The sequence below is a fragment of the Typha angustifolia genome, chromosome 15 (assembly GCF_048772165.1).
Source record: "Typha angustifolia cultivar Huaian chromosome 15, ASM4877216v1, whole genome shotgun sequence".
NCBI lineage: Eukaryota > Viridiplantae > Streptophyta > Magnoliopsida > Poales > Typhaceae > Typha > Typha angustifolia.
Window position 1 is genome coordinate 66,168 of NC_133253.1, and position 14,396 is coordinate 80,563.

The window sequence follows — 14,396 nt, forward strand, 5'->3', positions numbered from 1 at the left end:
TACTGACTTTCTGTTCATAAAACAGATGCTCTATCCGAATAAAATTACCATTTCCCACCGTGAATTCTTCTTAAATTTTTGACCAAAATATTAGTAAAATATAAAATATTTATTACACTAGGTCATTGTTCAAACTATTTCATATTCTAATACACTGAAAGGCGGTCAAAAATATTGGTGTTTTAGACAACAATTTTCTTTTTCACCATTATTTCTATATAAATTACTTTCAGAAGAAAACAATTTACATAAAGGAAATAACTAGAAATCGTTGTATAAAACAGCAATTTTACTGTACTACTAGTTTAGAAAAAAATATAAACATTATTGTATTTTGACGAATATTTTTCATTGTCTTAATATTTTGGTCAAAAACTCATTCTTCTTCCCCCATACTAAGACTTTGACATTTCCGATTAAAACGCAAACTTGCTCGAAAAAGAATGCAGAACATTAGAAGAACCATAAGCTAGTTAGACAAGTAAAGAGAACTGATAAAAGCACCATGTAGCAACACCAAAATTTTGCTTTCGGTTTTCCTCTGTAGCTTCTATTTCTTTAACATGGAAGTAAAATTTGAATTTTAAGTACGCCACACCGAAATATTTCAGTTCCACATCAATTTTAATCTAAGAAGCAAAAACATCAAGAAATTGAGGGTAAATAGCATTGATTTATCATAAACAACAATCAGATTAAGGCCTATGCAGGCCAACTGTTGGAACTCAATCCGACCCGGCAGTGGTTTCTTTTACAAAGTAGCTGGTGAAACTTAAAACCATTGACACCCATTATAAGATTATCCCATTATACAACCCCCATTTGACCTAAGAAACAGGGAGACAAATAGCAAGGCGAGAATAAACAGAGTCAGAACCAACTATATCCTGTATACATGCCCTCTTCCAAAATCTTCTTTATGTACTAAATTACACTGGAAATAAGAACAACCTCTATCCTAATGGGGGCCTTCGTAAGAAAGGACTCAAGAAAACCAATAAGTATCATCGCTAGAAGGCATGATGACGAACTCCAAAAGCCCTCCCCTCAACCAGCATTGGAATAAGTTACACCGAGAGGAAGCATCAGTAAGCACTAGAGCAGGAAACCTCCCATTTCAGCAGCTGCCGTCTAAACTCTCATCCTCTCCTGTTGTGTTGGTGCTACCCTATGCCTCTATATCTGCTAAAGGAAAAGGCACAGGAAGAGGGAGTGCTGAACTTTCAATTGTAGATTTTCACAGGCTTTTCAAAGGTGTGACGATTCTGCACACAAAACAAGGAAACCAACTCACAGTAAGAGATAATGAGAGATTCGCTTTTACTTAGCGTGCAACAGTTTCAATAGTCTGCAGTAAGCAAAACAATGTAAGCCAATTGCTGAGAGAAAGGCAGTTTTCCGTCCTTTGGGCAAGAATTCAGATCAATAAAAGGTTTCATCAATTCATGGACCATAATCAGTACTCCCTCCGTCACAAGAATCATATAACAAGCTGGCAATTACCTGATTTGCTGTGTAGGCCCTTTTCGGAGTAGTATCCGAATGCTCTAGTCCAAGGTACTGCTCCCACGCTCCATAGACATCTCTTCTCTGGTTTAGTATAAGAAAAAGATGAAAAATGAATATAACTGTAGCAAGGGACGAGTGGGAAAATGGAAATGAACAGAAACACATGCCTGAAAACGACTTGACACGATATCAGAATCCTGGAGGTAGTCAGGGCGATTCATTGACAAAAATGCGAACTTCCACTGGTCAAACAATCATTATGAAAGTCAGTGTATATTCTGCATCTCAGGCAAGATTTCTTACAAGACAAAAGAAGTTAAAGCCAAGCATTTAACAGGGAAAAAACAAGCCTTCACTTCCTACAAAAGATATGTATATATGTAAACTGTATATCATCCAATACAAATAAGGCTAGGGTATATGAAAGTATCCATACTTCCTACAAAATAGCTATAAACCATGCCTTTACTTTCTTTACTCAGCAGCAAAAATATACTACAGCAATCTAAATTCACATCATCAGCCTAGACCGAAGGAGCTAAAAAGAACTTGACAGAAGAATTTCCTGAATGCCCCAATTAGAGTACAGAGGAAGAAAAAAAAGGAAATGGAAGTACCTTCGCAAATTCCTCATCAGGAACCTGGAGCTTTTTCTGGATTCGTACTTTCACCTCAGCCAATGTCTCGCCTTCACGAATTACCAAAAAGAAAGGTTCTCCAAAGTTCTGAACCTGCTGCTAGGATTAAAGATCAAAATGTCAATTCCTATGTCATGCATACCCAACATTAAATGTATCAGTGCAAGCAACATCAGAACTACCAACTTCATGACTATTAATAAACCTGGGTGGAAACAGATGGGCCATGGGTCAGGCAGAAGGTGAAGATGTGATTGTTACAAAAGAAAGAAAAAGAATAAAAGATGGATTTTCACGAGACTAGTAACCCTAGTAAACTGGCCAAAGAAAAGTCAAGTACATCTATTGGCAGCAGAATTTCCAGTATAAAAAACTAATTTGCTTTCTTCAGCCATTTAACAATGCAAAACAGAACAGAAAGAGAACTTTCTGATTTCTATTTACCATCTGGTTTTGGTTAGGATCTTTCATGAAATGATAAACATGAATTAGGCGATCATGGGGACCAAGGTTCTTCTCTTCTTCTGGAATCTGTTGCAATCAGGATACACAAATAATTAGCAAAAGATATGTATAATTATACATAAACTGTATGAGAAGAGAAAGTAAGTTTAGCTTAAGGTATGAAAGATTGTCCAGAAATAGAAACTATATAGTGAGTTCTTCTCTAAAAGGAAGCGACTGGTTGACCAAAAACTTTAGATGAGTGACTTACGACATACCTCCTCTGCACGCAGAGTCCAGTACTGATCATTAATATTTTCTATCTTCTCATGAGGTGGAAAGATCTGCAAGGAAGAAACACAATGTTGCTAAAAATGAATGTAAATGCTTTCAAAAAAGCTCAAACATCTAAGCATCAGAGAGTCCAGGCTGCAACAGCACCTTATATATCTTGTGATAAAAGACCTCAAGCAACCGGAGTTCAGCATTAGGATAAGACAGTTCAACCTATTCAGAAGAAAAAAGAAATGCAGATGGTGGAAAATTTAAGCATTGACATAATAGAAATTATACTAGCTAAAAGACTGAAAATATACCCGATATTGCAGGGACAAAATGAACTGGAAACAAATTGAGCAACAGTTGTCATTCTTACCTTTGTTTTCAGGTCATTAATTACATCACCAACTGTGCTATTTTTGGGAAGCCTAATACTATGAATTACAACCTGACAAATAAACAAAAGTTGATTATCGAAGGTCCGTGAAATTAAATTTAACCAGCAATGTGCAAGAAAGACATGGCAGATAAACCTACATCATCCTTTGTAGCATGATGAAATGCAACCTTTAGCGTCTTTAAACCTTGCAATTCTGGCAGAGGAATATCCAGCACTTCGTAATACAGTATATCAGAAGTCTGTTACAGATAAAGCCATTAAAGTCTATATCCCTCATTTACAAATCAAAAGTTCATTATCCACAACAGAGGAAAGGATGATCAACCTGATTGTAGTGGACTAACATGTCAGCTAGGTGCTCTACACCTCGGTACTTGATGGGTTGAGGTTTAGGTTGCTGTGAATAGCAGTTGTGAGATGTAAGCCGAATTTTTGATGGATCATCTAGACCAAGTTGACGAGCGACTCTTTCTACTACATCATCATAAGTATGAAGCTTCGACCTTAAGGGCATAGGAAAGCCATAAGCATAAAAAAAGGATATAATGTTAATATTTGAAAACAGAAAATATATCATAAATTTGACAGACTGTAAACTGGTTTCAGATGCTTACAGTTCTAACGAAAAATCATCCTCCTTTGGCTTTTCTAAAGATCGAAAATGCACAACCTGTCGCATCAAAGAGAGAACAATTTCAATAAGCAAGCTCCCTGTGAAGATAAGGTTCAACTAGACTCAAAAATAATGATATTGACTAATGAAGAATACATAGTTGACTCATGAGTTATGACAATCTAACATCAAAGAGTATGAGGAAAAAGATATTTGTAGGAAAACAACATCACAGGTTGATCATGATTGAAGACCGTTATGAAAATATGTTTGGAAGTACTTTTGCATAATACTTCCACAATAAGAAAAGAAAACCAAAAAAACAAGTACTGGAATAACTCCACTATGAGTAAAAAGAACTGAAGTGAAAAAGAAGGCCACAATAAGGAACTAGGTGATTCAAGGAAGAATGGCGTAGAATAATTCATTCAGATGTACCTGTCGATTATGAACGTACTCCAAAAATGATGGAACATCAGGATAGCGGATTCGATCATCATTTTCTAGAATAGGAGATTTTTGATAACAGATGATGTCACCATCTTCGAGCTATAGAAAATAGAAAGTCAGATAAACTGAACAATTATTTGCATGAATTATCTATAATATGTCATCATGATTGAATTCAACAAGGTCTATAAACCTGGCTAGACCGAAAAGTAAGTTTCTTGTCAATGTGCTCGCACATAACACTTGGCTCAAACTTAATTTCCTGCACATTGTTAGAGAGAAAAGCTCAGAAGACTCATGATACAAAAGAATAGGTAAACTGACAAATCAAAGTAGCAGCATCAGCCTCTTTTGAATGCAGTATGAAATGTCTAGGTATACGAGAAAGTAAAGAAACTGAAACACTACGAGGAATCTATCAGTTAGTACTTAATACATGTGAGAAATAAGCAACTGGTCATTTTCATTTAAAGTCAAATTCTACACATGAATAAATGTTTTCTAAGAAATTAAATTAACTGAATCTAACACTGACCTCATATAGTTCAATTTCTTCATTTGGAGAAAACCCAGCCATTTCATTCAATTTTGTCAGGATTTCTGCTGGCTTTCCGGTTGATTTGACAAAGAGCCTCCCCACATATCTAGGTTTATAAAAGCGCCAGATATGAGACAAAATTTAAGAGACTGTAAGTAAACTATGGTTAAGAAAATGAAATACCGAAGCTCTTCTTTCTCAGGGTCATATAGCTTGAAAAAGAGCAGTATATCTTCCTTTGTTTTAGCAGGAGGCAGAAGAGGATGTAAATCCTGAATAATAAAAAGTGGAATGAAATAATTACCACATGGAAGAAGTGACAAACAGTGTAGAGAAAAATCAAGATAGAAAATTAGAGAGAAAACCATATTATTTATGAGTATTGTCACTACCTGTCCAAGCTCAACTTCCAAAAATAGCTTAAGTTCAGCATTATGTGCCTTATTTGATACCTCTCTTAGCTGTCCAACCTATACAGAACCAGCAGAATCCATAAGCTCACTTGTAGATAGATAAAAAAAAGAAAACAGAAACATACACACAAGAAAGTACGTGCATACACATGCAAGATGGACCTAATAGAAGCCATAATACAGCCTAAGGGAAACTACTGGGTTAATAAGCTCATCAATTTCCTTGGTGCATATGCAAACAAGTTTCTAGAAACTAATTGAAACAGAAACAAAAACAAAAAACAAAAAACAGAAAAGTTTCCAAGAAGCACCTCAATATCCTATTAAAAAATGCAAATAATTCCAGAAGCAAAAGATATCAGAAGGATATAAGAAGTTTGAAGTTTTTGGCAGTCACTTGATAGCTGATTGAACTTCATAATGCTGACCATGGAAACTAAATAAATGGCACACAAAACTAATTGTGGAATATCTATCGTCATACAAGTATAAGCCCAAAATGAGACAATATGTAAGAACAGAATGGAACTAAAAATCTTAAAATAACAAGATATGACATACTTCTTAGAATTTTTATTAACGGGAAGATGCAGCAAGGAAATGCAGCTTCTTATTTCGGGATCTTTGTGCCATCATTCACGAATATCCACCAAAATTTTCATGGAAAAGTAAAAGATTATTATCATTCTAAATAGGGGTGAAATGGGTCACATAACATCTGGCCAGATCCGGTTCCGTATATGAATTTCGCCAAATATGAGTTGAGATTTTCCTATCCATCTTGTTATCCAAATTCGTATTTGTATTCAAATAGTCTATGCAGATACTAATATGGGATAAAGAATAATAAGTGAACTAAAATCTGCATATCATTTAGTTTAAAATATCATAAAAATAGTAATATAAAAAAACTTTTACGACATTTATGTAGATTTCTAATCTAGTTTTTGTATATATTTATTGATTGTCTATAGAATTCCGTAATGTAATCACTAGTTCATATAGATTTAGAAAATGAATATAGATTCATCTGATATTCAATTCATATCCATAGTTGTATTTAGTGGATATTGTATTTAAGTTTACTATATGTTCACTATCCATATTCGTATCTGTACTGAAAGAAAAAATATGGATATGGATATGATTTTACCACTATCCGATCTGTTTTCACCACTGCTTCCAACACACTAGAAACTACCGGTCAATTTAAATATAAAAATTGGGAAAACCTAGTAGAATCTAATAAAAGCATATTATGTACCAACTAAACAAGCAACATCAACAATTAATCTCCAAGGTAGTTGTTTCACATACTTGATGAAGACTCATAAAATCAAGATATGAAGTGTAAAAAATTTACAACTACAAAAAAAAGACAGAAGGTAATAGAGAATTTTTTTTTTAAAAAAAATCTAGAAAAGGAGAATTTGTACTTCTACCTAAAACCTCATGATATCACAACTTGCTAAATGTAGCATCATACCCTTTTCTAATAAATATAAAGAGAAGACCATAATATAATATCACTTACAGATTGTGCTTCTTCCTGTGGACTCAACGGCCTGTTAGGACGGTATGTATGGTTTTGCCGCTTAGCCCACAACCAGAAACGCTGAACTTGAACTGGGACTCCAAATTCTTTGGCCACCTCCTCCTGTTAAAAATTTAGTATGAATTATTAATATCATAAACTGAACATATAAGTGATGTCTTTTATGTCCTTGTAATGAAATGATAGTCAGCATAGCAGACATATGAGAAACAGTTACCTTGAATACACTAAAGGGCAATTGTTTCTGAATCCGAAAGTTACGAACTTTGTCATGGTCCACCAAGTCAAAATATATATCTCTTCCAATCTGTTCTTTCAAATCCTCATCTCGAGCAACCTAGATGAAGATGAAAACTTTAGCCTGTATGAACATCACAACGGCGAACTATTTATAAGATAGATAAATTAGAATCATTATGACGTACCTTTATTATGGTGTAAAGGTGAGCCTCAGCTTTTTCCTTCTTCTTGTGTTCTTTTTCTTCTTGTTCTTTCTTCAATCTTATCTAAAAATCACAAATTTTGCACACAATATGCAACTAAATTAGCTATAATTAATAAATATATATACTATTTATCAAATTTCAATGGACAGTACAACAGCCTTACCCTTAGGTGCTCAGCAATATCCTTCTCGTCCACATTACATATTATCTTTTCCTTGTCACTCTCACGAATATAGACAAGCATGTAGGCGTTTGAATATTTTGTGAATTTAAATGGAGTATTATTGAAGCCGGGGTTTATCTGAGGTAACTGTTTAGGCAGGAAAGAAAAATAAAAGTAGAGTGACTATGCTACAAGAAGCACGCAAAGGATTTCTTAAAATAATTATTGCTTAGAAAAATACATCACCTCTTCTTCACCACCATACTGCTCCTCTAGTGCCCTCTTTATATCCTCCTTTGTTACCCGCTCATCATCAAATTTAAACCTGAAAAGGAAAGATCCACCAGCACTAAACATATATGTATAGGCATAAAAATTTCTAATAAATATTGCATAAAGCTATTTCAATAGATGCACTTATTTATTTTTCAGTACATATATAACTGAGGAGTCTTTTCCACTTGACTGCTGAGCACTAGCAACCATATAAAAGCTTTAAATGAATTAAAATGATAAGAACTTGCACAAACTGCATACCACTGATCAGAAAGAGTTGGTCGTATAAAAGCATAGTAATGCCCACCATGCACCCCGCCACTGTGAACAAGCACGCTGCATGATGCATTAAAGAACGTTAATAGGTATAAAAATATGACAGAAGCATTTGGATAGCATAAGCTGCATAACAATGACAAAAATATTGAAAAAGATCCCATGTTAATGTGAAATCAAACAATTCAAATTTTCTACTTCCAGAGCAGATACAGTTATGATTTACAAATTGAGACAAATCAGGGCCTATAATATATCAAACAGCATTAAATTCCACAAAATAATGCAAATGAAAAATCAAGAACAAAATATTCAAAGTTATAGGCAGTTTAACAGACACCAGAGAAGTGTTTTGTTTAGTTCAAGACTTCACTGGGAGGGTACTGTACTCGGAAGATTGGATTGCCTGAATCACGAGTCTTTTATGCTGTAATATTCTATATCCATTAAGTCAAAAGTAAAATAAAAGGCATTGGTAGGTTGTGAAGCCAGTCAAAACTAAAAGGTTTAATGACAAACCAACAAAATCTGATAGAATTTACCTGTGCAGAGTATAAAGGTTGCGAACTCTTCTATCTGCATCTGGAGAAAGATATTTTCCATTGTCTCTATCAAGATCAAGTTGTAGAGGGAACTCATAGCGGTCATTTATCTGCACCAATATATTATTGCCAACACTTACTTGCAGATCTATGGGAAATACATAAATTGACAAAGTAAAAGAAAAAAGACTAATCAAAATGAGCAGCTAAAATATTTTTTTGTCCAATATTTACACACACATCTGCCTAAGCACCAAGGAAGTCCCACTCTGGCAAACCAAGGTAACTTGAACAATTGACATACGTAGTAAATAACCCATGTAGGGCTTAAACAGAGTCTGATTATCAGGTGAATTTTCAGTAATACACCTCCATAATTCTATAGGCCAGGTACTGTCATACAGACTTAAGTCGTAGCTCTGTTGCTAAGCTGTATTTAACTCCAGTTTGGCACATCACAACCAACATAGAGGACTTATAATGGAGGCATTTCTTTGGGCATTAGGCAATACACCCCAAGCCTCATCTAGAAATATAGAACTTATGTCCCTTGCAGTTATTTACACAATTTTTCAAGGCCAGCCATCCCCCGATAGAATAAGTAGAGACTATCTCTTGTATGCGTTATCCTGTCATACCCTTGGACTCTAACACCAAACTTCAGCATGGCTCAGTAATACATGAACTTAAAATATGTCCAGAGCAGGATTCCTAAAACATCAATATTAAGAGTAAGCAATATTGAAGTAGTCGACTTATCCTTTAAAATCAAATAGCTTTCCCAAGTAGTAAGGGCCTGTTTGTGTAAGTAGGCAATATTTTCCATTGGAAATTCCAAATGTAGGAATTGAAAAGTGAAATTATAAGATCCTATATGAAAATTTTCCTTAGGATTGATTTAATTTATCTTGTTTAGATAGTCAAGGAAATTTGTGACGAAAAGAAAATTAGAAAGAGAGAGATGGGAGGAAGAGGAGAAATAGGAGGTGATGGTGCTGGTGCTGGTGGAAAGAGGAGGTGGTAGATGTGGTGGTGATAGTAGACAGAGGAGGTAGAGAATATGGTGGTGGTGGTGGTGGTGATAGGTGGAGAAGAAGAGTGGTGGTAGGAAAGAAAGGAGGGATGGGAAAGAGAGAGTGTGAGAGAAGAGAGTGAGGGAGAGGGTGTAGGAAAAAAAATGAGGTGAAGGTAGAATCTTTTTTTCCTTAAAAAAAGGGTGTTTTCTAAAAAAACTTTCCTCGAAAATTTTCATTCAAATACCCACTTAGGGAAAAATTCATATCCTTTTAGAATTTCCTAAGGAATGCCAAATTCTTATAAATTCTATAGAAATTTAGGCTATCCAACAGGCCCTAACATTTAATTGGACATGATCTCCTAAGGATAATTCACAGCAAAGCAAAAGAGGCATCAAAAAGATAGTTAAGTCCATTCGCTGACCTTAACCATGGTGTCCCGCATGAAATCATATTCAAAGCGTTTCAGCTGAAGTTGCAAAACAGGGGGAAAATCAATGAAGAGAACACCCTTCTTAGCATCCTGACAGAGAAAGGAGTAACAGTTTTAGCATTAAACAACTCCTAAAAAATGAATCACAGAACTGAAATCATGTAATTCCTGCAACAAGTTACTTCAGAGAAAAGCAGTTTAAAGAGGAGAAAAAGATATTATGCCAGAGTAATATGATCTTCATTTTAGGATAAGAGCAACAATATGATATCTTCCATTGCCTTGTTATCTCGTCAAAATTGAACAGATGAATGTGCCAGATTCCATCATTTCATTTTACATCCTTTAACAATATGATCTCCTAATGCCCTATGATCGCATAGATAAATGGGTGTGAACAGAAGATTGTCATACATACTATTATCAAGCTACTTTCTCCTCATAGATTATATTCTCTAGGCCAACATGAATTCATGTCAAAGACATCCTTTAGAGTTTTAATTTATGGAGTGACAGACATGCTTATAAAGAAGTAACTAAAGGAACAAAAACATACAATATTGTTGCATGAAAAATTAACTGAATAACAAGTCAATAACATCTTGCATTAAAAAACTATATGACGTAAACTGAAGAACAGTAATAACCTTAAATAAATGCTATCAAAAAAATAGCAAGGAACAAACTCTTCCTAATGGGAAATAATATAGTTAATATCGAGAAACCAAAAGGATGCAATATCATGTAACCAAAACTTTAACTGCTCAACTCCACTACACATTTTTAAAAAAGAAAAAGAAAAAAAAAGTACTTCAGCTAATAAACAATTTAACAAAAGATGTTCATCAAATTGTTAGCAAAATTCAAACTCCAAAACAAATTTACAAGGACCAACTAACCTGTAAGCCATATTGCTCCGCATGATACTTATTATCTCCTTCGAGACGTTCAACTTCAACATACTTATCAAACGACGCATAGACATCACGGCAACCTTTCACATCAAGTTGAAGATCTAGACAATACACCCAACCATTAATAAACAAGTAGCAGAACATGCTAAATAAGATGTTCGTTAGTATAACATATCACAGTTCTTTACCATAAAATGATTCCTTCCTGCTAGATTTATAGTCAACGTTAATGCACTCTATGTAATTCATGTGGTGGCCTTCAAATAATTTTTGAATTGTTCCTTCCACAACAGTTCCCTGAGACACAAAAGTGCACAATTAGCTATACGAACTATCATTGACAAGCAATTATCTAGAACATATGTCAAACCTTCATCTTATCTTCCAATTTCTCACAGAGAACCCTATTGAGTTCTTGAACATCATGCTGCATGAAAGAATCATATGTGTCCCATCCAAAAGATTTGGTCAACTCTTTTGTAGCAACACTGCTGTCACTGTATTGAAGTTTATAGAAAAGGCTCTGCAGGGCCAAAGGAATGCTTCCGGATGGCATGTCGTTCTCAGTTGTAGGCATGTGATACACAGCCTGAAGAACATAGCAAGGTCGGAATCATAACCCTCCATACAAAACAATTCAAGCAGCAAGCAGAGAAAGATAATAAATTCACACCTTCCTGAAGTAGGGAATATGATATAATGTCTGGAGAAGAGAATTCATATAGCACGTAGCTCCTTGGTTCTTAAGACCAACATAACCTGTTTCCTTTTTTGAGTCATATGTCCAGTAATCAACCATCTTGCGGACAGCAACCTCAGCTTCAACTACAAGGGTATCATTAACAAGATATCCTCTACTCGGGTCATAAAGTTCACTTAGAGGCATAAAAGATGTGAAACCCCAATCACTCTCCCGTGCATTAAATTGATGTTGGGTCTCTGTGATAAAAAAAAAATGAAGAACATGAAATAAAGAAGGATGAGATTTAAAAAAAAATATCTTGAAATCAATAAAACAGAGAATAATCATTTTCTGTAGCTGCCACTAATAAACTACTAAAAGAAAGCATAGTTGATCCTGGTTCCTTTTAGCAATCCAAATCCTGCTGGAATATAGAACAACTAAAAGAAGTAGCCACCATAACGAAAGTGATACTAAAGATGCTGTTGGGCCACTGCATCTCAAAAAACACATAAACTTTTCTGACAATATTAGGCATCAAAAAGCAAGCCTTCTAAGAGGGAAATCACATTAATATCCACATCAGAGACCAATTTAGGTTGATGTTTAAGGCAGAAAGTGCATATCAGATGTTAAGCCTCCGCATAAAGCATTAAAGAAGGAAGGTGTACTGCATGATATTTATTACTTACAAGATTAAATAAATATTGTCCCATGCTGCAACCCGACAAATATTACAAATGTAAAAAAAACAAATGAGTCTAAATATATACCCGTAAGAATGCTTCCGACCATTTTATTAACTGTCTAAATAACATGTTAAGTAAACCAAAAGAACCTAAAAGGAAGATCATTTTGAAAATGGAACCAAGTGCCTCACCCCAACCCAACAAAACACACATACGACAAAAAAAGAACAACAACTTCTGCCTTCTACATGGAAGAGTTGCATAGGATGAGTCCGCAAATGTATATGCCAAAAAACACACGACGAATAACATTATCAGAATGGCAAATACTTATTCCGATGATCCGATCATCAGTTAACAGTTAAAAAATATGAAGGAAAAAGGAACAGCTGGTCCTAGTTAAGAGAAGACCAAGCTTAAATGGAACCATAAGGTCAGAAAAAGTTATACCTTTTCTTATGGTATACTTGTTGTGGATTTGATTTATGACAGCCAGACTGAATTGGGCATATCTACTCCATCCATAAGGCAGGTTTGCAGAATCAGCAACATCTAGATACATAGACAAGTGGTCTACGTTGTTCCCCTTTGGAAAAATCAACACGCGCCTGCCACAACCATCATGTACTAGTTAGATTTTAGCTCGTTCTGACAATGTCTTGGGCATGGACGTCCAGCAAAGAAATCTTCTTACCATTTGTAGCCTCCAACAATGAAGACATCCGAGTAATGTTTCTTGATGTTGAGCCGAGAGAAATTCTCGATCGTCCAAGTGAACCTGGATGTGGGAGGATCCTCCAACTGCTGATTCTCAGCAGTACTGACAGTTTCAGTTTGAGCCACTACTGATGCCGAAAAGAAACAGTACGAGAAGGGTTCAGATCAGAAATCAGTTACCAAAAAACATTCAGATCAAATCACTGATGATGTAAAGCTGCAACTTTTAGACAAAAATCACGCACGAAACCAAGAAACTCCGATCCAGCAAGAACTCGATTCATCAAATCGAGGTTATACGCTTACCTTCCATGGGTTGCGCTCCATCGGCAAACTCCTGGTGGGGTACCAGCATCTCGTCGTCCTCCTGCTGCGAGTAAGAAAAAGAAGCACAAAGTACACGTCAGATCCAGAAAAACCGTAACCTATCGGGACGATAGATACCGATCGAAACGACTGCTTGTGCCCAAACCCGGCAGAAAACCCTAGGGGGGGCACGAGAAATCGCAAGAGAATAACAGAGAAGTGCGGAAGAGGCAGAGCGAGTAAGAGATCGAGCGGCAAAATCCGTGGGCAATCTAGGTCAAGGAATCAAAAGAGGCATTACAGGCGATAGGGATTAGGAGGAGACACGTACATCGAGCGGCGGAGGAGTCATCATAGTCATGGATGGGGACGACGGAGGAACCGATCCGAGGCTGCAGCGACAAAGCAGAGGAGTGGAATCCCCGGCGGAGGAGAAGAAGAGAAGAACACGAAGGAGGGCCGAAGGGGAAGGGAAGAGCGACCGACGCCACCGGAAAGGAAAAGAGCTGGGTCCAGAAAGAGGTCTGGGTTTTTATTTCGATTACGGGGTGTTTTGGGAATTCTAAAGCGGGTAAGCGGGGGCGGGGGGAGGCAAAGTGGACGAGTACGCCAGAGCCCAAAATCCCACGTAGGTTGAGAGAAATATTCCTATTTTCTTTTTCTTTTTCTTTTTTTTTATGAGAGAGAAATCATCAGAATGAAATAAATAAATAAATGTTAAATTATTACACTTTGATATGAAGAGTTAATATATAAAGCAGATGATGCACCCATGTTGAACATTACAGACTCTGGGGAAGAGATTTTTGTCATCCATAATTATGTGTATTAGTAATTTTTAGATATCTTATATATACACACATATATACATATATATATATATATAGAGAGAGAGAGAGAGAGAGAGAGAGAGAGAAACAAAAACAAAAAGATTTTTAGAAGAACAGCTAATCTTAGCAAATAACAAAGCCCGTTTATTTGATCTTGAGCTTTCGGCTCAGAAGAACAGCTAAGCTTACCAAATACCAAACCCCGTTTATTTGATCTTGGGCTTTTGGCCCAACTGTTAGCCCATTCTAGTTGGGCCAACCTAAACC

The 14,396-nt window shown here is 35.9% G+C and overlaps 1 protein-coding gene across 2 annotated transcripts; it reads right to left on the reverse strand.

Moving 5' to 3' along the window:
- Positions 1 to 645: 645 nt before the first annotated feature.
- LOC140777758 (ubiquitin C-terminal hydrolase 12) lies at positions 646 to 13,822 on the reverse strand. 2 transcript variants are annotated; one of them, XM_073122096.1, is made up of 32 exons: positions 13,631 to 13,822; positions 13,300 to 13,363; positions 12,971 to 13,118; positions 12,727 to 12,884; positions 11,579 to 11,844; positions 11,276 to 11,494; positions 11,094 to 11,202; positions 10,891 to 11,006; positions 9,983 to 10,081; positions 8,543 to 8,652; positions 7,986 to 8,060; positions 7,695 to 7,773; positions 7,449 to 7,595; positions 7,265 to 7,345; positions 7,057 to 7,176; positions 6,819 to 6,941; positions 5,264 to 5,341; positions 5,055 to 5,143; positions 4,869 to 4,977; positions 4,527 to 4,595; positions 4,322 to 4,432; positions 3,885 to 3,940; positions 3,596 to 3,773; positions 3,408 to 3,509; positions 3,247 to 3,318; positions 3,033 to 3,098; positions 2,870 to 2,935; positions 2,592 to 2,678; positions 2,127 to 2,243; positions 1,677 to 1,751; positions 1,504 to 1,590; positions 646 to 1,265 (listed from the first exon to the last, which is right to left on the reverse strand). In XM_073122096.1, the coding sequence occupies exons 1-32, from the start codon at positions 13,658 to 13,660 to the stop codon at positions 1,224 to 1,226; spliced, it is 3,348 nt and encodes a 1,115-aa protein (XP_072978197.1). In that variant the 5' UTR covers positions 13,661 to 13,822; the 3' UTR covers positions 646 to 1,223. The 2 variants fall into 2 exon arrangements, with proteins under 2 accessions (XP_072978197.1, XP_072978196.1); XM_073122095.1 differs by having other exon boundaries at positions 12,971 to 13,121.
- Between the last annotated feature and the right edge of the window lie 574 nt (positions 13,823 to 14,396).

What these genes read in the sequence shown, in the direction of transcription:
- LOC140777758 (XM_073122095.1), bottom strand. Translation starts at nt 13,660, where the DNA reads ATGACTATGATGACTCCTCCGCCGCTCGAT. An exon ending in ATATTGCTGAGCACCTAAGG is followed by an intron (nt 7,346 to 7,448) that starts GTAAGGCTGTTG and finishes TGTGATTTTTAG; the next exon opens with ATAAGATTGAAGAAAGAACA. An exon ending in GGACTCTGCGTGCAGAGGAG is followed by an intron (nt 2,679 to 2,869) that starts GTATGTCGTAAG and finishes TGATTGCAACAG; the next exon opens with ATTCCAGAAGAAGAGAAGAA.